We start from the raw sequence: 23603 nt of genomic DNA on the forward strand, positions 1-23603 counted from the left end.
ATAAGAAAATGTAATTAAAACAATAACAAATATGAACATGCATGTTCATTATTGATCTTTCTTTTGTTATAGTTCAGAACTAGAGAACATAAGCTGAAAAGGAATTTCAGTTACGAATTAACTTTTAGGTTCAGTGAAAATGTATATGCTGCATACTGAGTTATTACAAATGGGTGTTATAATCAAAGAAAAAAATAAATCAATTAATAATTCTGGATAGGAAGGAGAAGACGGAGAGAAAGAGATGAAAACAGTTATAAAAGCAAAAATATTAAGAAAGATGTTAGATAAGCAAATACAACAATAAAGATTGGTAAAACAATACCAAAATTTCTAAAGAAAACGTTAATGAGTTTTATTTTAGTAATTTAAATATGGCAAATGATAATGAAGAAAAATATTTAATAATCATGTTAATATAAAATTTATTTTTACTATCAAGAACTTACCTAAAATTCTCTACAATATTCAGAAAAATGTAGAATTAGAATGTTTGGATACTTCAAATTGGTATGTTTTAATGTAGATCTCAGTTTAAAGACACAAACGAAGAATTAGATTAATTGAATAATTTTATTATCAAGCTAAGAATCAAATATTTTATTAAAAAAATCTCAAAAATCAATAATCCTTCACACAGAAAAAGCAGAAATCTTTCCAAATAAAGAAATTTCAAAAAACAGGAATGGATGTAAAGCCACACTAGAAATACTTTTTGTTTCACAGGAATATTTCTGTAATCCAAAGAAAAAAACCCTTTTTAATATTCAATACTTTCCATCTATATGCAACTTATATTTTTATATTAATTTTTTCTATTGATAGCAATATAAAAGAAAAACAAAACAAGTATTTAAAAAATAATAAAAAATAAAATTATTACCAAAAAGTAAATTAAAAAATGTATAAAATATATTATAAAAAACACCATAGGTACAACAATAAAAGTGGAACTAAATAATATTTATATAACAGTATGTTGTTAATCTGCCTTCAACTACAAGATTTTTAGTTTTGTTTAATTTAAAATGTAAATTTTATATAAATTGATTTTAAATAAATAGATCATTTTTACAATCAAGAATATTAAACTATCTCTTTTTTAAACAAAATTAGCTTAATCTTTCTGCATTACTAAATGAATATTAAAAACTCTTTACATCGTATAAATAGATTGATTGTTTTTTAGAAAATATTCGTAAAAGTTAACCACACTTTCTCATGCTGATAACAGCATGATAGCTTTATGAATAGAAAAAATTAATTAAAATGAATTTGAAAATGAATCAATAAAAGATAGATAATATAATATCTTACCAAGTGAACTAATATTATTATTATTATTACACATTATATTTATGATTGAAGTACAACTGATTGATTGATTTGTATAATATTCTGATAATCTCAAAATATCTAGTGTAGCTTGTTACATGAGATTGTAAAGGGTATTGTATTTATAGTTTGCTAATGAATATGCTTGTAACATGTTACATTCCTGGATTGTTGAGCTAGGATATGTTAATTAGAAATCCAACAACAGGATGTTGCCCAGGGATGGTATCAAGGGGCCAATCATATAAAAAGAAGACAAGCATAAACTCTAACTGTCATCCCAACACACATACATGTGAATTAAAAATAGAAAAGGAAATTTATACTTAAAAGAAAATATTATTTTCAGAAGAAAAAATGGACAGTAGATAGATCTTTAAAAATTAATCTAATAACAGTAATAAACTGAAATATATATGTCAAGTTTGTAAAAATTGTAAGAGAATACTAAAAACATTTAAGAAATAGTAAGAAATAAAAACAATAATAAATTAATAAACAAAATTATAGAAGAACAAAAAAGTATGGTATATTAACAGACAAGATAAAAAAAGCCAGATTACTAGAATGAAAATAACTAAATAGTAACTATAAAACCAAAAGAGTTAGTGAAAGGTAATGTAGACCATATGATATTAGATAACAACCATCTTAGATTTTTTACATATATGAGACTTTTTGAGTAAAGAATCTCTCTAAAGAGACAAAACACTGAAATTTTGGATAAAAAATAACAATAATGTGTGGCTTTAACAATTTTTAGTTACTTTTTCTTTATTTATTTTTCTGGCCACTGCCTTTAATATTATCCAGTCACTTATTCAGGGGCAAACAATATGGCCAGATTAGATAAGAATAGTTCATTTTAATTAACTGACTGTAAACTGAAAATTCTGATTAGGATTGATATTGCTGAATATGATTCATTTGTCAGTGGTTCCTACTCTATGAAGAAATATTTAACACAACAGAAATTAATAAACAATGCATTTGCTTTTTATTTAAATATTTTATGACATAATCCAAAAGTAAGATATTGAAAACTGACAAAAGACACAAAATAAAGACTGTTAAACCTAATTTTGTTCTCTATAGAACTGAAAAAAATCATCTTGGTCCCTCCAAGATGAATCTCTGTGCATGTTTTTTTCTTATTTTTCTTTTTTATTGAAGGAATTCTGTACCCATGAATCTCTAAGATATCTTCTTTGATCTCTAAATCCTAGGTTTGTATAACATGACCTTGACAATGAATCTATTACTGGGCGCTCTCTTCAATTGCCACACCATGTTTTCTAATGATCTTTCAAAATTTACTTAATTTCACCCACCAGTTCAAAGTTATTATACATCTTTGTTATCTAGTGTCATAAAATAATCTAGTTCTTGGTGGCCCTGAACAACTTTACATCTGAACTTTGTATGGTACTCTTCTTTTCAGCATAACTCAGAACCCCACCCCATTCGTTAAATGAAGTACTACTAGAGTTCTATAAAAGTAAAGTTTTGCATTAACTTTTGTTTTATTCCAAACAATTTCTATAGATTACATCATATATCAATTGAAATTTTCTTAACTTTTGTAAGTCCATAATTAAACCGTATTCAACATATTTAAAATGGTAGAACTGTAAGAGAATTATAGAAAAAATGAATAATTTAAATTTTCTAGAATATTTACCAACAAAAGTCATTACTTCTCTATTCAAAGTTTTTAATTGTAATCAAAAACAATATAGTGTAACTTTTATCTCTCTACAAAATTATATTTCATATTGCTACGCACAATATTCAAGTTTCTCTAGTGAATTTCATCAAGCAAAAAAAATCAAAACAATCTTTGTTTTGTGTGTGCCCTAATAACTCAAAAACTACTTAACTGATTTTGCTGAAATCTCATAATAAAATTTCACAATTTATTATTACTTTTCGTGGGAGTGTTTATATGTTAATAGCTCCATAATATTATAATTTAATAACATAATATTTAATCACATTTTAACTATCTGAGGAAGTCAATATTGACATAGACAACAATCAATATAGACAATAACAATCTATATACACGATATCTCTCAATATATATGACATTAAATTTAGTAAAAGAAGTTTTAGGTTATTTATTTATTTATATGTTCTTTTTATGACATATATACTACCGAGGGTTGAACTGTGGTAAACATTCTGACTATACCGCAACATTGCCGGGCCACTAGTAAAGTAATAAACTGAATGAATCTGTAAAAGATCACAAAATTTTTTTGACCTAATTTTTTATTAACAATATTGAAAAAAAATTAAATATCAAAATTTTATTTCAGAAAACGAATCATAAGAGTATAAAGAAAAAAATATTTTATTTAATGGTATGGTTAATCTATGAAGTGACTATTTATTTCACTGCAACAAATTATGAATAATCAGTAATCAAGAGTTGGAAATGTTTTTATAAGTTGCAGCTTTCATTGAAAGTAGGAATTGGTTCAAAAATGCATTTGTGTATACTGTGATCTTGTTTCGATCAAAACAAATTTTTTTACAGATATTACTTATCAAAGTTTAAAAAACTCAGTTGACACACAGGAGAGGGGTTGCTTGACTGTTTTCTTACTATCTACAACATTCTGTCATGGTACACTATTCCTTCCACTGTTCTATTAGCAATGCCAACACTTCAGATAAAGGTAGAACTACTGCAAATCCATGTGCTTTTACTTTTGAAACTTTAACGAGCTGTATGTTGTTTTAAGCTTCTCCAATATATCATACTTGAAGGAAAACATTATTCATAAGAATACAGAAATTTAACAGAATGAATAGTACAATCAAAAGAATTTAAAGTATGAAGTTTAAGAGGATAGTCTTTTGAAATTGATAATACTTTGTGTCTACTTGTCTTTTGGAAGTGATTCATGAAAAATGACATTGATCTAGACTGCAAGCTATGAAATGAATTTTCTGATATCAATAGCAGTATAAAAAAAAAGAAATGAGAAGAAAGGAAAATGAGGAAAGGAAGGAAATGAAGAAGAATGAGAAAGTTAGGAAGGAAATGGGCATATAATATCTGAATGATAAACTTGTATAGCAAGCAATAAACAGAATACTCGGAAAGAATGGATACATCATTAATAACAAAGAGGGTGTATGAGGACCAACCTAGGGGATGATGAAGTTTAGGACAATCAAAAAAGAGATTGAAAGAACAGATTGTGAATAATGTTTAATTGAGCAACATAAAAGGCAATAATTGCCTTAAAACATGCAGATCAGAAAGAGATTTTTCTATATTTTATTTGTACCATTTGTTTACCAGTTAAATTTCCTTTACCTGCCAAATGAAATATTAAAATAATTTTAACATTACTATTATCTTCTGAGATGAAACAACACTGATAATATATTAATAATTTTGAATAGTTTTATGAACCACTGTTCATAACTATAATGTTTATCTATCTCTGTATAGATAGGGAAGAAAAGCAAACTGAAATATTAATAATCAAATATTCACTATAAAAAAAGCAAAACAAGAATAACATGATTTAATAATAAAAAGTAATAATATAAGTGAAAATTATTATAGGAAATTTAATAACATATAAACCACTTTAATATATATATAGCGATTATAAATACCTGGACGATTATTTGGATGTAATCCGATAACTTGATCTAATGATTGCGCACTGCACAAAGGTGTATCAACTTCATATGTATTATTAAATAAGCTATAATCAACTTCATGCTCTCCTGTTTCTTTTTTAAATGAAACAAGAGGTTCAAAACGATGACCCCATAAAATTTCACTAGGCAGATATGATGATCTTGCTTGTGTTGTCATACCAGTTGATTCAATTACACCTACAAAAAAATTAAATAATTACCTTTTGTGATATCTAAGATGAAGAAATATAAATATTTCTTAATATAAAAAACAGTTTAAAAAAAAAAAAACAATAAAAATGTACTTGAAAATAAATGACTCCAACTCAGTTCATTTTGTATTACACATAATTTATAATTATTTTTATCTAATCTAATTAATTTTTTTAAATAAACTTTTAGAATTATCTACTTAATATTTACAATATTATGTTTATGACTTTCACATTTTTTTTTTTTATTCTTTATGTCAGAACAAATTGAAATGGAAGATAACAAGTAGGTATTGTTTTCATGATCCACATTGAACATACATAATCACTTTTGTTATGATACAGCAAGAAGTAAAAGTAATAGTAATAAATTAATATCTTAATAAAAAGAAAGAATACAATTCTATGGACACTTATGCTGAGTAATAAGAGACTAACCAAGCAGATCTTTGATTTGATAAGCAGTTACAAATCAAAACCAACATGGTACCCAGGAAAAAGGCTAAGTCAAGAAAAATGCTGGAATCAATGCAGATGATGCACAAAGGGACAGATCACTTTTTAAAGAAGCAACTCAAAAAGTAGATTTTCTGGGAAAAAATCTATCAATAGATGAAACTGGACACTAGAAAAGAAGGAACAATATTCTCATAGGATGAAAAAATGAAGGTACGAAGAAACTTGAAGACAAGAGAACATAGCCAAAGTTGACTTATCGTATCTCTAAAGCACTTAAGGAATGAATTGAAGGAATGATTAATTTGTTTAAATACCAATTTCTATAAATCTAGACTACAATACAAAGTTTTAGAATTAAAGGAGAGTGGGATGTAACCAGAGGGTACATCCAGTTTGTCAGAACGCTCTTTTTCAAAATATATAAAAAGAAAGAAAAATTATAAATTTGTTCTATTTTTAGAATAGAATTGATCCTATTTTTCAAGAGCATAAGTACAATTGAAAAAAAAAATGTTGATGATTGTGGTGATTTTACTTGAAGAAATACCAGAAATATGTTAATTCTCAGTATTTAATTTTCTTAATATTCTGAATTTCTAGACTAGAAATTCCTCTTTTAAAATATACAATATTTTCAAATACATTTTTCAGTGTACAATCTAATTTATAAAAATAGTTTTATTAAGATATAAGATTATTTTTTGAAACTTGATCGAATGTCAATCAGCAAAATAAACATAAATTAATTTTGCTAGTTGTGTAATTACTTATATATTCAGCTTTTCCTAGATCATATCTATATCCTAAAAGAGAGGATATCTTGTTTTGGTCAAACATTCCTTACAAAAATTAGTATAAATTTAAACCAGCTTTACCTTCTTTCTTTCTTTCTTTTTCATGTTTAGCCTCTGGGAACTACAGTTCAGATATTACTTCAGATGATGATATGTATGAGTGTAAATTAAGTGCAGTCTTAAACAATCTCAGTTCGACCATTCCTGAGATGTGTGGTTAATTGAAACCCAACCACCAACACTGGTATCCACGATCTAGTATTCAAATCCGTATAAATATAAGTGACTTTACTAGGACTTGAACGCTGGAACTCTCGACTTCCATATCAGCTGATTTGGGAAGATGCATTCACCACTAGACCAACCCGGTGTGTCAAACCAACTCTACCTACCTCATGTTAACAATTACCATATTAGTATACCTGTTCAGACCTAATAACTGCTTAATACACTTTGAAATTCACTGCTAGGCTTCTATTATTTTTACTTATTGTATTTATCATCTATAGGATGAATTAACTATTTAGAGTAAATTTAAGTATAATTAATATTGTATATAGAATTTAAAGTACATTGTCAGAAAATACATACAGTAGAAAGCTATGAGGTATTAAAAGGTTATGAAAATTATAGTTAAAAATAAAATGTAGATCAAAGGAAGTGATCTATTAAAAAAGATTATATAGGAAAAAATGTGAAATATTTATTTCTTCATCTAGCTATCCATGCAATGGAAAAGAGTTTGTATTTAGAATTTAACATTTATCACAAGTAATAACAATGTTTACAGTGATTAATTTAGTTAGAAAGATTGACATTGCAGTTGTGAAACATTATAACCTCAAAATAAAACAAATAAAGAGTCAATGAATATGAATTTAAATATATCATGGTCCATGTTCATGTTACCTTCTATCTTTGTTTTAAAATGCATACATACTGAAATATAAACATTCTATTCCTGATATTATTAAAATTTTGTTATGTTGAAAATGTACAATGAATGTAAAAAAGATTTAAAATGTCAGTTACCACATTTAATTGAAATTTATTAATAACAGAAATAGTTTAAAATACCTTCAAGGATGACAACAATTTCAAATCTTTCTCTAAGCATATCTGATGCTGAAAGATGATATAAAGGACTAGATGGTGTAATTTTATGTACAATTGTTGTAGGCCAAATAAAAAATATTTTATCTTCTTCGCCATCACCGCCTACTTTGAGCTCTTGCTGATAAAATGGTAAAATTTCACCCTCTCTTGTAACCTAAAATAAAAACAAAATAATCTCTTACTATTTTTTTATTTAAATAGAACATTAATTTAACATTTTTATTTTCCTTGTTAATAAGGTACACAGATCATTACAATATTTATTTCAAATTAACATCAATAAACGGCTTTACCCAGGTGCTGCTCACTGATTTCAATAAAACTTTTCTGTTAGCTTGATATGATCAAAAGATTTTACACGATAAAATAATCAAAAATACAACAAATAACCAATTATTTGGTTATAAGAACATCTCTAAAAAATTCTTCTGGAAGTAAACTTCCAAGCATTTAAATGCAACTTGTTTTAAATTATGATTTTTTTTAATTTAACAATTTTTACTTGTGAGGAACTTAAATCATGACAGTCATATTTAATCAGGTTAAAATAAATTCATCAACTAAATTTCCTTAAAAAACTGATTCATTTATATATTCTTTGTATACGCAAGAACAACTAAGCAAACAAAAGACAAAATTCCATACATTTAAGAAATTTACTTTATATTTTTTAATAAACTATAATATATGAAAAGTTATATGTACATACATATAGATGGAAAGACATCAAGTTTAATTTAATATATATGTATAATTTAAAAGTTTATTTTAACATAACTTCAGTTTTATGATACAAATATGAACTTTCTAAAAAAAAAATAAATAAATAAATTCTCATAATATTACTAATATCTGTATATTTAATACCAGAATAGATTTAATACATTTCATATCTGTGCCCAAAATGATTAACATATCTCTATGTAATTTTATTTCTTTAAATTATATTTTTAATTAAATTAGTTCATAATATATTCTCATGAATCAAAGATCCATGCAAATGTGTTCAGGAAGAAAATACTATAAAGGAGTTAATTTTTTAAATAAAAAACAATTACTTTTTTTCTATAAATATAAAATTTTATATTACATCCTTAATTCAATATATATTACAGAAAAATCTTTGGTGCCTGGTAACCAAAACACTGTATATCAAACAGGCTTATGATATTCCACAATTTGATAATCACTTTATTAGAGTAACTTTGCTTAGATTAATTGCTCCCAAATTGTTATTTCCAGGAAACTTTTACCTTCTAAAAAAGCAGAAGGTTAGTTCTTGTCAACCTGTAGAAATATATAGGCAGTTCAAGATCTGACCTAAAAAAAGATGCATCAATTATATTTAATAAAAGTAGAACCTTGATGCTCTTTTAGCACAACATTCTGTGGTTGGATTCTAATTGACACCAGATCTTGGCCTGGTGATTCAGGTGTGTAACTAGCTACTCATAGACGAATATGAGATATGGATGTCTATCATTACTGAATCAACAAAGCTATGCTATATATTAAGAGAATTTCATACTACTTTGTGAATCAATCGATTACAGACCTTTCCAGGCAAAATGTGAGGACTTCATAAGTGAAAATTAAATAAGTAAAATGAAAAAAATTGAAAAAGGTACTTTTGATTCATTCTTATTTGACGTATTTTTTATGATGTAGCCACATTGCCACTTATTAGTATTCAATTTTAGTGAAATGAATTGCATGTTACTCTACTATAATTGCCATTTCGTTTTGTAGTTTACTGTTCAAGAAAGCTTTCTCATTGGTGAAAAATAATAGAATTGTATACATATTACATTAATCCGATCAACCCAAGTACAGAATAATAAAATAAAATAAAATAGGATGACACCTACCTTACTCCATAATTTAAACAAGAGTACTTTCGCGAGCCCTTCGCATCATCAGTTACTCTAAATAATTTTTCAAATCATTCGAACCAAATTACACATTAAAGTTGAAATTAAAAATCCTATACTACACATAAGATCTAAAATTTAAAATTGTTAAAACATCCTTTACCAAATTAAAATCAAAACAGAAATTAAAACTAAAAATTTTTAATTTCAAAAACTGTTTTAAATTTAAATTAAAATTACATACATATATATATATATATATATATATATATATATATATATACATAGAAATATGAAGTCATTCAATAAAATTAAATTAAAATCAATAATAAAAACAATAGAAATCCATGTAGATTAGCTGACCAAAGTTATGCGAGTGTCAATGTATTGTTTTTATTATTGATTTTAATTTAGACTTTTTAATTTAATTTTAATAAATGACTTCTTATTTTTATGTATATATATATATATATATATATATACAATTTTAATTTTAATTTAAAACAATTTTTGAATTTAAAAATGTTAGTTTTAATTTCTGTTTTGATTTTAATTTGGTAAAAGATTTTAACAATTTTAAATTTTTGATTTTATGTATAGTACAGGATTTTTAATTTTAATTTTAATGTGTAATTTGGTTCTAATGATTTGAAAAATTATGTAGAGCAACTGATGAGTGAAGGACAGATGAAAGCAATCTTGCTTAAATTATGGAATAAGGTAGGTGGCACCCTGTTATAATTTATTTTATTATACTGTACTTGGGTTGATCGGATTAATATAATTTGTAGAATGCAGAGGAATGTGATTCTCGAAAGGATTGATTTTAGAAAAATAATATATATATATACATAAGTACTAAAGGATAAGATTGCACAATAAACTAGTTAAGATGTAGATTTTAAGTATGCAATAAAGTTAAGTTACTAACCAAAATATATTAATTTTTCATTCCTAGATAATCAGAACTAATTTATTTATTTATTATTTTTTGTTTAATTTAATCACTGAAGTAAATATCTGATTCAGGATTTAATTGGGTTAAGTATATAATAAGCCTCTTATAATTATTACAAACATTTACAATGGCATTATAATTGCCAACATGACTAATATATTTATAAAGAAATGTCAATCAAGTATGAGTTAAGTTAAAATAACAGATAATACTAAAAGCAGATCAAAATTAAAATTAAAACTCAAGGAAATACTGATATACCTTTTTTTTAATAAGTTGTGCACGGACATGAGCTTCAATAATATGAGATTTACGCATGTCACCGACCCTGAACATAAGACATAACTGTCCATCTCTCTGACATATTACTGCATTACGTGAAAATAGAAGAGTTTGTGTCCGCTTTTTAGGGCGTGACAATTTAGCAAATACTATTCCTACCATGAATGCTTGGATCATTACACCTGTTATACTTTGAAGACACATGACAAATATTGCTTCTGGACACTCTTCTGTTGTATATTTTGAACCGTAACCTATAAAATTAAAAGAAAAAAACGGATTACAAAAAATTAAGAATGTTAAAGGGCAGGATATATAAGATAGTAATGAGACCAATAGTTTTAAATACCACTGAAATTTGGCAAACTTGATACATCTTTGCCCATGAAAAATAGAAATTATTTACAAAATAACAAATCAAACCTAATTGCAAATTTATTGGGTATAATGTGGTATTTTTACAGTTTCTATAATTATTAATGGTTTAAAGAATTCAGTCATCAGAAATAGTTTTCTATTTTCTCTAATAACTTCATAATTTATAATATAATAAAATTTAATTATAATAATAATAATGTAATATATTCCTTTTAAAATTACAAATACAGTATTATGAAATGTTTTAATTCTCTTTTCCTGCAAAAGCAGGTCTTTGTGTTGGAGGAAGGTGAAGTCTTCTCAGACATCTTGTTGGTATATATACATTGTTATACTTTGGTATATCAAAGATTTGGTTTAGGATTTAGTAGTTGTTATATTTAGTTAGTTATCAAGAGTTTTGTGAGCTAATTGCTAAATGTATTGTTTGAATTGGTAATGAAACTCAATTTATTTTATTATCTTAATGCAGAGTTTCAAAGAAAGTTATCCTTATGCCTTTTCTTTATAGTCATGATAGTCTGGGTTCTTGATTATTTTAGTTAAAAGTTTATTAAAGTATACTGAACAAATTTCAGGATACAATATTACAATATGTTTGTCATACCACAAACATATTGTACAAACCCAGTATAGATCTGCGTGCACTCTCAGCCATAGAGCTCCAATGGAAAAAATTTGAACAATAAAGTACTAAAAACCGTTTTACACAAATTTTACTTATATTATGTATGATATTCTTTGAAGATTTTTCTGAAAAGATTCACATCTTATTATTAACTTTTAAGTAAAATTATAAGGTGAAAAATGGTAAAGTCTTGTTTGTGGTTCAGAGGGAGAAATGATACCAGCATAATTTTTAAGTGCTACAGAAACTAACTTTATTAACCTGTAAATATTGTTAACAAAGACAAGCTATTTAGGTGTGGTATCCAAAAACATTGTACATAGATATACTTTCATTTATATATAAATATGCACATGCAACATATACATATATATACTTCAAATTACATTTTTCCTCTCCCTTCGATAAATATGTATTTTATATACATATATATGAGAGGAAAAGTCAAATTAAAAGTTTAAAATTGTTCCAAATATGTAAACTATCATTCCTTTAGTTTGAAACAATTATAGTTTGAAAAATGGCCAAAAGATAACAACATAACATCAGAGTGCAACACAATTGTGCAGCAATAGTATAAAGATTGTATTTTCACTTGCAACACATGCCAAAGAAGAGCTATGATGCCATTCCTTGCTCACTTTCATGATTTCTGGTTGATTGTAGTGAATCCAGTTTTTATCCTCACAGTAAAATTCTACAACGAAACCAGTACAATCTGCTTTAAAGCTCTACAAGAATTCTTCACTGACATCAACAATAGATTATTATTAACTCAATACTGCAGTCAACTGGCATGGTACCCACTTTTCTGACATTTTATTGAACTGCAAAATATCATGATAATATAGTATGCTGATCCATGATTCATATCCAGATGTACAGCTGTGCATTGTCTGTTACGTGCATAAGTTTTAATATTTTATTATTAAAAATCTTATACATTAATATTTAGGCTTCAAGTTTATCTTCAAATCTAAAATGTTTAATTATATATTTTTTTTAAAAATCAATATAAAAACTTAAAAATAATTTTTCTGTAAATTTTCTCTTGCTATCTATAACTGTGGCAGAATATGTTTAGCACAATAAACAACTGCAAGAGTTAGTTTATTTGTGGCATTATTTTCAGGGTAATTTATATTATTTATGACACTAACAGGATTAATAACAGAAAATCTAATAAAAATTATAAATAAGACATAATTTCATATCATAGGAAAATTATGAATGCTAATCAAAACATTGCTAACTTTCTTTAACAATGAATTGTGTTAATTAAACAGTTACTAAAATCAAAGAAGCATTTTAAAACAATCTACCGGCCATCATCACAAACTCTGTTTAAAATTGATATTTATCCCAATCCAATATGTGTAACACGTAAACAAGAAGACACCATTGTGAATGGAGAACTCCTAAAAAAAAGTTTGAAAAATATGTTTGATGTGCAGATGGTTGGGAACTTGGAAACTAATGTCTATCAAATATCTGAGAATTAAATAAATATATAATTAACTTTCTTAAAACAACAATTTATGCATTATGAAGGAATAGAACTTGATCCACATTAAAAAGAAATCTAGATAAACAAGATTTTATGATACAATCTCAGAAAAATAATCTTGAAGTAAACATTGTAATGATATGATTTTCTTTCTTTTTTGTTTTAAATAATCTTCTATTTTGCAAAAGCAATATGCGTAGCTAATATTTTCTAATTATAATAAAGGATATGCAAATTACACTTCCTCCAAATTATCAGATTCTTGAGATAATCCTACATTCAACAACTCAGTTGTTTTAATTACATACAATTGTTAATTCATTCAGTACCCTATTGTATTGAAATTTGCATTTTAATTGTTCTTATAAAAGTTTCAAGTCTTCTTTTAGAGCATACATTATAAGTTATTCAGTTTTTATGTAAATAGATAATCTTACAATACATTGTACTTTCAAGTTTATAAAAATTAAGTAATTATTTTGTAATTTTTTCTTAATCTTTAAAAATTAAAACTATGCTTAATTTATATTTGATACCATACATCACAGTTCCAACATGTTTTTTTATGGACTTCTATTGATAGGAATATACAATAATGTATAACAGAGGGAGAATTTACTATTTATAGTTATGGTTCTATTTGAAATAGTGTAAATAAATAAATTTTTTATTGTGATTGGTATGTAATACACTATAATAGATCTTATAAGGAATATGATATATTAGTCATAAAATAAAAAATAGGCAGTATAAAGTTTTATTAATCATTTAAAATACAAACATATGAAATGCTGTTACATTAAATACATCAAGATATTAAATATAAAAAAATTACTAAAAATTAATTCAAAATTCAGAAGGCATTATTGAAAATTATTTGAGCACATATTTATTTATAAGTTGAACAGGATGTGGAAAATATACAGTTTTTTTTTAAATCCTTTATTTGGCATTTTTTTAAAAATTAATTGACATTTTTTGTTTTTATAAAAGAAAATCTTTTAATTGTATTTTAAATCAATGAAAAGATTTTATAAATGTTTACATAACTGATTAAAAATGACATTAAAATCATAATAGGACCCTTTCTTTTAAGCCAAGTATTTTATTGACTTACACAAAAAGAGTTCTGTTGTCTGGTTTGGTAGAGGAACATATTTTTTATTAAGGATAAGCTTTTGACAAAGATGCCACATTCTTAAATATAATCATTTTTTTTTTGTAGGGTCTGAAAAATGGCATGCCTGACCAGGATTCAAACCCAGGACCTCAGAGTGAAAAGCCGAGACACTAGCACTCATGTCATGGAGGCCGGCAGTAATGATGTTCATTATATAGTCATTACTCCAAATTTTAAAGGGCTTCACAAATAAAATTCAGGTAATTAAAAAAAAATAATGAGAACAATTATAATTATAATAATGCCCGTATGTAGAGCATTCATTTATAGTCTGCCAACGTTAGGATCTTGTAAACTAGAAAATCTATGATAAGATTTAAACAGGGGGCTTTTTTATGAAAGTTTTTAAGTACATTAAAAATACCCCATTGACATATTTGAAATCCTGCCATTTTTCCAATATTATGCCCAACTTATTCTTTAAATTGCAAACCTACAATTTTTATAAATGCTGAAAATAACAATGTCTTGGAATTAAGTTTTGTGTCTGTAAATGTTATAAGAATTGGGGGTCTCAATTGAAAAAAAAAAGCTGGACAGTATACTGGAGGAAACAGCAGAGATTTCAAACATTTCAGTAGAATATTTCTAATGTACTCAAAAATGGAAGAAAATTTTCCCATTTAAAGTTCTTCGTAGCTTTCTTGTTTACAAAACCCAATAGTGCCACACTTAAATTAAACATATATGAGTATATTAATTTTGTAAAATGAATTAAAAAAAAGACTTCTTAGTATTTCATAAAATTTAAATCTTAATGAGTTTTTAACTTTATTACAATTGAAGTCATATAAAAAAATGTTAACATATTATTATTATGAAAATCAAAAAGCAGTAACCTAACCTATAACGCTATGAAATGAAATCAAACTGATTAAACTATTCTACAAATTATTTAAGATAGAGTGGAATTAAACTCTGCATATTTTTATAGCATAATTCTCATGTTGGCATTTGTTCAGTGATTTGTGAGAACGCTACATCTGTTAAGGAATCCATTTGTATGAACTCCCCTATTGATTGAAGAAAATATATACATATATTTTTTATCGTTTCCTCAGAAAAAGATATATAATTTTTTGCTCTAGGTTATCAGCTGCAGTTTTTTCTATGGATGTGATGCATGAAAAAGCATCTGAGGTACAAGGATGGCTAATCATATTAGTTTTCCCTGATAGTAATGATTTTTTTTTTAATAAGATGTACGGGTATTGACTGCTGTGATCTTTCAGCGCAAGTGAAAATTTGTAGGCCTGACCAGGATTCAAACCCAGGACCTCAGACTGAAAGGCCGAGACACTAGCACTCGTGTCATGGAGGCCGGCAGTAATGATGTTCATTATATAGTCATTACTCCAAATTTTAGAGGGTTTCACAAATAAAATTCAGCTAATTAAAAAAAATTAATGAGAATCGCTTCATTCCTCACTTCTGTTAGTAAACTAAGCTTGGAATTCTTGTTATTCTTGAAAATGACTATGCAACTTGTATAAATGATTGCTGTGTAATTTCAAGTTCTCTATAATCTTCTCATTATGACACTCAAACACATACAATTGAAATGAGAAAAGGTGGTTATGTATGGTTATGAATTCACTAATGGATTTTGAACAATGAACTTCCGCCACTTAAGAAATCAATTATTAGTTGTTATTCACTTATTTTAATTTTTGGGTGTTTTCTTTAACAGTTTCTCTTTCTTTATGAATGTGTTTTGACTTAGAGATTAAGAGATTGACTTAGAGATTATGGGTACAATTAATCAAATTCTAATAAACAGTGTTTATTACAATTATTTAACATTTGCTTTTGAAAATTATTGTATTCCACTCATCTGTTTCATAGTTTAAATTTTTGTATAATTCACCTCATTATTATTTAATTTTTTCTTTACACTTTTCAGCTTTTCTCCTTTTTACTTTCTTGTACGAAGTAAAAAAAGCCCAAAATCCATTTTTTTTTAATTTTGGCTTTTTGTTAACTGCAGTAATAAGTACTCATTGAGAGCGTTTCAACAATTTATCTTTAGCCGTACTTATTTTCATTAATTCTAGAGTTATAAGTAAATGAAGTTTTAATTAATGAAATATTTGGATCTTACAAGGGGAAGGGGCACATCGGTTCAAATCCGACTTCATTTCCTTTCTTTTTTAACTTTTTTTTTTTTTTTTTTTAATTTACGTACATTGATTTATTAGTAATAAATTTAAATATTTATTAAAAATTATTACAAAAATTTTTATAATAAATAATAATTCAATTATAACAATAAAAAAAGGAATTAAAAAAATCAAAAGTTATTAGTAAAATAAAATTTTATGTAATTTTCATTTTTTTAAATTTGTATAGATACGAGTAATTTAATAGGCGTACAAGGAAGTCAAGTGGTGTCAACACCATATTTTTTTTTTATAACACATTTTTAGTTAAAAGGACAAATTTAACTATAAGACTACAATATTCTTAAGTTAAACAGTTTTAGATTAGTTAATTTTGAGTATTAGATTATTTCTATCACAATTTATATTATTTTAACATTTTAAACAAATTAAAAATATTTAAATTCACTAAAAATATTTTAATTAATGACAATAAGCCAGTGTACTGAAAATGAAATTATAATATTTCCAATGATTCACATTTTACTGATAACAAGTTTGGTTATCATTAAAATGAATGTTAGAGTTCCAGCTAAATAATAAGTGTAAATAAAATTTTTCTTTTAAAGTGGTAAAAGATATATAGCGTACCCTTATTAAACCTTTTTAATAGCTAACCATAGAAAAATTTATTCGGGAAGTGTTTCTACCTCAAAATGATATATTTTAGTATAAAAAACTTCAGGCTATGGTAACTCTAACCAAAATGGCCGCCATTCTGTAGCACAGCAAGTTTCAAAAGTGTTTACAGTACTAATTAAATAACAGCTCGAAGAGAAGCACTAAAAAAAAAAAAAAATAATAAATAAGATTTAACATATGATCCTCCTACTTCAAAACAATCTGTTTCTGTATGAGACCCCAGATACCTTAAGCCTGAGATTGTTGTACCCTAAAGTGTTTTACATAAAAATTTTTGTTTTCAATTCTCTTTAAAAAGATGTCACAATAATCCTATCCTTTACATTTAACATTTTTGAGTTACTGCCTTCCCTCATGAAAGTTGGAAGCAAACCAAAAAGGTTATTTCAGGGAAGGATCACTTGCTACAATTTAATTTTACTTTGAATACAACCATAGTTAAAAACAGTTGACCAAAAAGAGAAAGAAAACTGCATGTTCTATTAATTTTATCTACCCCTTTTAGAAGTACAATGTAATATATTTTGTAAATAGTTGATTAGGTTAATTTTTTATTAAATTAAGTCAAAAAGAACACTTCACTGTAAATTCCTTTTTAGAAATAGAAGTATTTAAAACTACTCATAAGTATTTAAACAAAACTGATTAACTATTTAAAACGGATTAATTTTTTTTAAAAATGTACTATGCTCTTGCTGATCTTGTCTATGATTTTCGATGAAAATGATTTAATTTCTATTTGTTGATCCTTCTTCATAATTGTTAAATTATAAAAGCATCATTCCTATTACTGATCGATATTAGTGCAGTTTATCAATCACCAGCTTTATTATTATTATTTATTATTTTATATATATATATATATATATATATATATATATATATATATATACACACATGCTAGTAGGCTTATAAAGTGGGCTGTGATGAGTTAGTATTGTTAACAGATGCAAAAATGATTAAAAATACAATATTTACAAAGATGAAAGAAATATATATACCACATAATTTTACTAACCAATAGTATGTTGCGTTTCAACACTGAAAAGGAAGCATGATGTGAATGTTTTGAGATTATTAACGCATGGTACCCAGCTGCTATTAGGTTGTTGCGCCATAGGCTCCAGATCTCCATGTGTATAAACAATTAACCACCATATGACTGCAAAACCGAGCCAACTTAAGAGGAAGTTGAGAGCAAATACAAGCAATGTCCACCTCCACTGTGCATCTACAAGGGTAGTGAATATGTCCTGTTTAAATTAAAATGTTTTACAAATATATTCATTTATTATACTATAAATAAAATTACTATTATTAATAAACAAATATATACAAATTTATGAAAAGTCTTTTATGAAATAAAATAATTCAATTTTTTTGTTGATAAGTGTGAAGCAGTACAGTTAAACTTAACTGTTTAAAAATATATGCAATCACTGGTCATTGATTTCTAAGAAATTCCGTATTATTAAAATAAAGCATTCTTAGACAATTAAGAAACAAAGGAATTATAATGATTATATTTTTTTTAAAAGAAAAACATAAAATAATTTATGATTAATTTATAAAAGAAATTTGATTTGAAATCAAATCCTATTAATATACTATAAATTACAAAACTTGAATTTTGTTACCCATGACTTTAACATATTTTAAAAATCACATTTTTTTCAATTCAGCTAAAAACATTATTTTAAGGGACCAACCTACTTGGTTTTATACAACAAAAAAAAAACACTTCTTTTTATTCTGAACTGTATAAAATTACACATTACATAGATCATGTGAAGAGTAGATGGAAATGCTGTTCTATGGATAATTAAAGGAAGTGCCTCAGTATCTGCATGGATTAAGGGAAACCTTGGTAAAACATTTATCAGATCAGTATCCAGATTACATAAGTAATTATAAAAGTGATTAAAGTTCATATTAATTACTTAAAATATAAACACATGAAATAACGTTAAGATAAATATATAAAGATATTAAATACAAAATAATTCACAAATCAGAATGCATTAATAAAAATGATTTGAATACATAATTATGCATATGTTACAATAAATTTGATTAACCAGGTGGTTATGCATAATTACCGGTTAATATGTATAATTGCTCGTAACATGTATAATTTGAACATTTAACGTTAATTAGATGAGGTTAGCGAGCGTAGGTTATGTCGATATTTACTACGTTTAAATGCCAGTAGTCAGTTACTTTTATATGGATTTGAATATTAGATCGTGGATATCAGTGTTTTCAATTAACACTGATATCCACAGATTAACCATTGATATCCTCAGTGTTAATCCACGGATTAACACTGATCGTGGTTGGGTTTCAATTAACTACACATCTCTGGAATGATCGACCTGAGATTGTACAACACTACACTTCATTTACATTCATATGTATCATTCTCATTCACCCTCTGAAGTAATACCTTACGGTGGTTCCTGAGGTTAGACAGAAAAAGAGAGAGGTTATGTCGGTATACATAAGATTCATCAGTACAAGGAGTCAAAATAATCTAACCAAAAATAACCTATACTCGCTTCGCTAGCTAACATAGACTAGTTAACAGTAATGTTTTGATTACTTAAATAATAAAGTCAATAATTACTGCATATAGTTGAAGTGTTATTTTAATATGTAAAATGACAGAAATATTTAATAAATAGCTAAATATTTATTAAATTCTCCAGCATTGGGGGCGAGTATGCATATTAACCGGTAATTATGCATAATCATTGGATTAATCAAATTTTCCATAACATATACATAGATCATCAGAACACAGAAAATTCAAGGTTTTTTTTTTAATTAGTATTATTTAAAAATTCATCAACAGGGTAATAATGTTTCAGTAGGAGAAAATCATTTAAATGTATTTAATCAAAATAATTTGTGGAATTTTTTTTAAGTAGTTTGGAAATTTATTAAAAATATAATGAAATCTTGTAAACTGATTTAATGTGTTTAGCTACATTGAAATAGTTCGGTTTGGTTTGGTAACAGTGGATGATACAAGATTATTTTTTAAAATTGACAGTTTCTTTTTTCTTATTCACAAAAAAAAAAAAACATAAGGCTAAGTTTAGATTTTTAATTCTCAAGTTTAAAGATCAACTTATTGTAGTAATGGAAAACTACCTTGATTCACTGAAGAAGTTTAACTTAAGCAAAACTTATCTCAAAAATGTTAAACTACAAAATTCGTTTTTAATTATAATTTTCACCTTAAATTTTTTATTTTCTTTAGCTAATTTTTTACAAATTATAGCTGTCAAAAATATTAAATATATTTATCTAATATACAATTTAGTAGCTGCTGGCTGTTGTAATAGTAGACAGTAACAAAAAATTAATTATGTTATAAACACTTATGCCAAAATATATTTAAAATACTGTTTAATAATGTGATTGTACATTGATATTACAATTATTCTTCAAGTGATACTAATTCAAATTTTGAATTTTTATTGTTAAATCCACTTTAAAAATGTAGATTTGAAGAAAATTTTGAAGTTGATTTGTGAAAAGATAAAGTCAGTTAATTGATCAAAAGATAGTTGGTATTTTATAGTACTGTAAAGAAATAAACCATAAATCATGAACTATAAAGCACAAAATGATAAATAAATCTTCAGCTGCCTCAATAATATATCAACACTAATGATGTATAAAGATCAATGCTGTCATGAAGATAACATTATCTAACAATACCCTAGAAGGAAGTATTGTAAGAATAAATAATAAATTATATGAAAGATTATGTCCATAAAAGTTTTACATTAAGTACTCCGCTTCAATTGTTTATAACTTAATTCAATAACAATTCATATAATGTTTATTTATTTACCATTTTTTAATTAACTTGAGGAAGGGTTTGGAAATGATAACAAACAAGTTAGACAGTTTATTTTTTATTATTTTTATAAAATTGTTTTCAACCTAAAAATCATTTAATAATTTATTCAAGTATGAGATTGGTCAACTAATTAGACCCTATTTTGAAGGGTAATCTATTTTTTTAATGAAAACATTCCCTAATTTTAAATTACTTAGTCTACGGTTGTGAAAAATGATTCTTAATAAAATATTTTTAAGAATACTTATAATTTATTTTCTTTGCTTACTTCAGTAGGTGTTACAATAAACTTAAAACCAAAATTATATGTAGATAATAGAATTACTTAGTTTTCAAATACAGGCACATTGTTTTCTTTTTTCTTTTTTTTTTAATCATAATGTGATTGTTGTAATGTGTTCAACAAGTGCAATGAACAATAATCAACCATTATGCCCCCCTAGCCTAATAAGATGAGGGTGAAATGTACAACATGTAAATAAGTTGTAGTCTTGTACAGACTCGGGCTGACCATTCCTGGGATGTGTGGTTAATTGAACCCCAACTACCAAAGTACACTGGTATCCACGATCTAGTATTCAAATTCATATAAAAGTAATTAACTTTTGAGTAAGCACCTTCGATACATGAAGTTTGAGCGCTTAATAAAACCTACTGAAATCCCATGTAATTTATTACAATAATGATAGATAAGGAGCTATTTTATCATTTTACCAGTTATATAGTTTATGAGAAATCACTTTGACTGAAGAAACTACACAATTTTGATGTTTAGGAAGTTTATAATAATCTAAGTTATTTTCAAGAAATCTCTCTCCGAGCAACATCAGTCACCCAAGAAACTTATTTTTAGATCTCTTTTAGGCAACTCCCTCCACAAAAAAAAAAGGTTAGATGTTGTTGCCGAGTAAATATTTACAGTGTCATATAAATATACTGATTTCTGATACATACAATACGAAAATGAAATTATTAAAATTCTGAAAAAAAAAATATATATAAAGATGGATTCTAACTTGAAATTTTGTTATAGTTTAAAAAAAGAAGATATGTTAAATTACATATTCCAACAAATTTAATTCATGTGAATAATCTTATGAAGGATTGCAAAGTAAATGAGAAGCAAAATTCTCATGATTTTCCAGGTCCCTGCTAGGACCTTTAGGGTACCAACCATCCCCTGTGGAGCTTATCTTTATTCTTATGAAAAAAAAAAAAAATATATATATATAGAGAGAGAGAGAGAGAGAGAGAGATAGAGAGAGAAAGAGAGAGAGAGAGAGTGAAAGTGGAGGTGCCTTCATGGGACCCAATTCAGTAAAGACTAATTTATTTTTTATCTCAGCGATTACAAACTGCACTTCTTTTATCATGTACAATTTTACTAAATTCCTCAAAAATGTATTTATCTAGAAATACAAATGGTTACCATTTTTGGAAAAACTTTGTAAATGGAAAAATAATTTAATTGCAGAGTAGTACTTACAACCTAAAAATTAGATTAACAAATATGAATCAGCTTTAATAAAATCAGCTTCCATTTTCTTTTTTTCCATACATCTATCAGTTTTCAAGAAAAATAACCATAAATTTGAAATTTCTCATTGTTTTTTAATTCATTTTTTTAGTTTTTATGTGATCAGTGTTATATATAACTTTTATCCTCATGCATTAACTGCGAGAAATGTTGGGAAATTTTCTTACCAAATAATAAAATTCTGAGAATAAACTGGAAGCAAGAAGGGATAACTAAAAAAAATTTTAAACTTTACAAATATAATCATTTCGAGGGAATCTTTAAGATATGTCCCTACATTAGTGAATAGAATATAATGGATAGAATGAGAATTATATGAAATCAAATAAGAATGAAAAATATAGAAATAATGTAGCAGAAGTAAGAAACTAAAATAAAATTTTAATACTTTCAAATCAAATTTGCTTCTACTTATAAATGTATTTTTTTTCACAATGTTCCAATCTTTCTTGTAGTTTGACAAATTTAAAGCATCTGTGGTACAAATGACATTTGTCAGAGTCACTTTCTCTGAAAATGATAATGATTTAGTCAGTCCCTATGGCAAACACAGTAAAAATGTCACTTGTAGGGCTGATTAATCACCAAAATTCTTCGATTAAATATTGTTCAGAGTAATTTGATTATTTACACTCACACTTATTATTATTATTTAATGCTAAAATTAGCATGCCAAACTGACCAAAATATTCTGTCTACAAATGGCCTATTGAGTTAGTTAATCACTAGGGTTGGCTATATATTAACATTACTCTTAGAGAAAGCAACTGTAATTAAAGCCTTTTTTATCTTAACTGCTTTACATAATATTGTTGCAAAACAATGGAATTATGTATGAGATCTCAACTCAGTAGATGGATAGTCAGATGTATTAAATAAAAGACTAATAAAACTAATTTGGTTTTTTTCTTTTATTTTTCGTGATTTCACTATTTCAATTTTTTTACAAATAATTTTTTAAAAGAAAAGAAAAAATTAGACTGTTATTAAAACAAAGGTTTTGAT

At 25.9% G+C, this 23603-nt stretch overlaps 1 protein-coding gene across 3 annotated transcripts in view; it reads right to left on the reverse strand.

The window, feature by feature from the left end:
- LOC142330468 (G protein-activated inward rectifier potassium channel 3-like) overlaps nucleotides 1–23603 on the reverse strand; it is a 119931-nt gene that overhangs the window by 23790 nt on the left and 72538 nt on the right. For 2 of the 3 annotated variants that reach the window (XM_075375713.1, XM_075375712.1), the window contains exons 3-6: nucleotides 18206–18440; nucleotides 10673–10947; nucleotides 7544–7736; nucleotides 4975–5199 (exon numbers count right to left, since the gene is read on the reverse strand). In XM_075375713.1, the coding sequence (XP_075231828.1) occupies nucleotides 4975–5199; nucleotides 7544–7736; nucleotides 10673–10947; nucleotides 18206–18440 (928 nt within the window). Of the gene's footprint in view, nucleotides 1–449; nucleotides 735–4974; nucleotides 5200–7543; nucleotides 7737–10672; nucleotides 10948–18205; nucleotides 18441–23603 lie in introns of all 3 variants that reach the window. The other variant, XR_012757773.1, reaches the window with a different exon arrangement.

The sequence above is a fragment of the Lycorma delicatula genome, chromosome 9 (genome assembly GCF_047948215.1).
Source record: "Lycorma delicatula isolate Av1 chromosome 9, ASM4794821v1, whole genome shotgun sequence".
NCBI classification, from domain to species: Eukaryota; Metazoa; Arthropoda; class Insecta; order Hemiptera; family Fulgoridae; genus Lycorma; species Lycorma delicatula.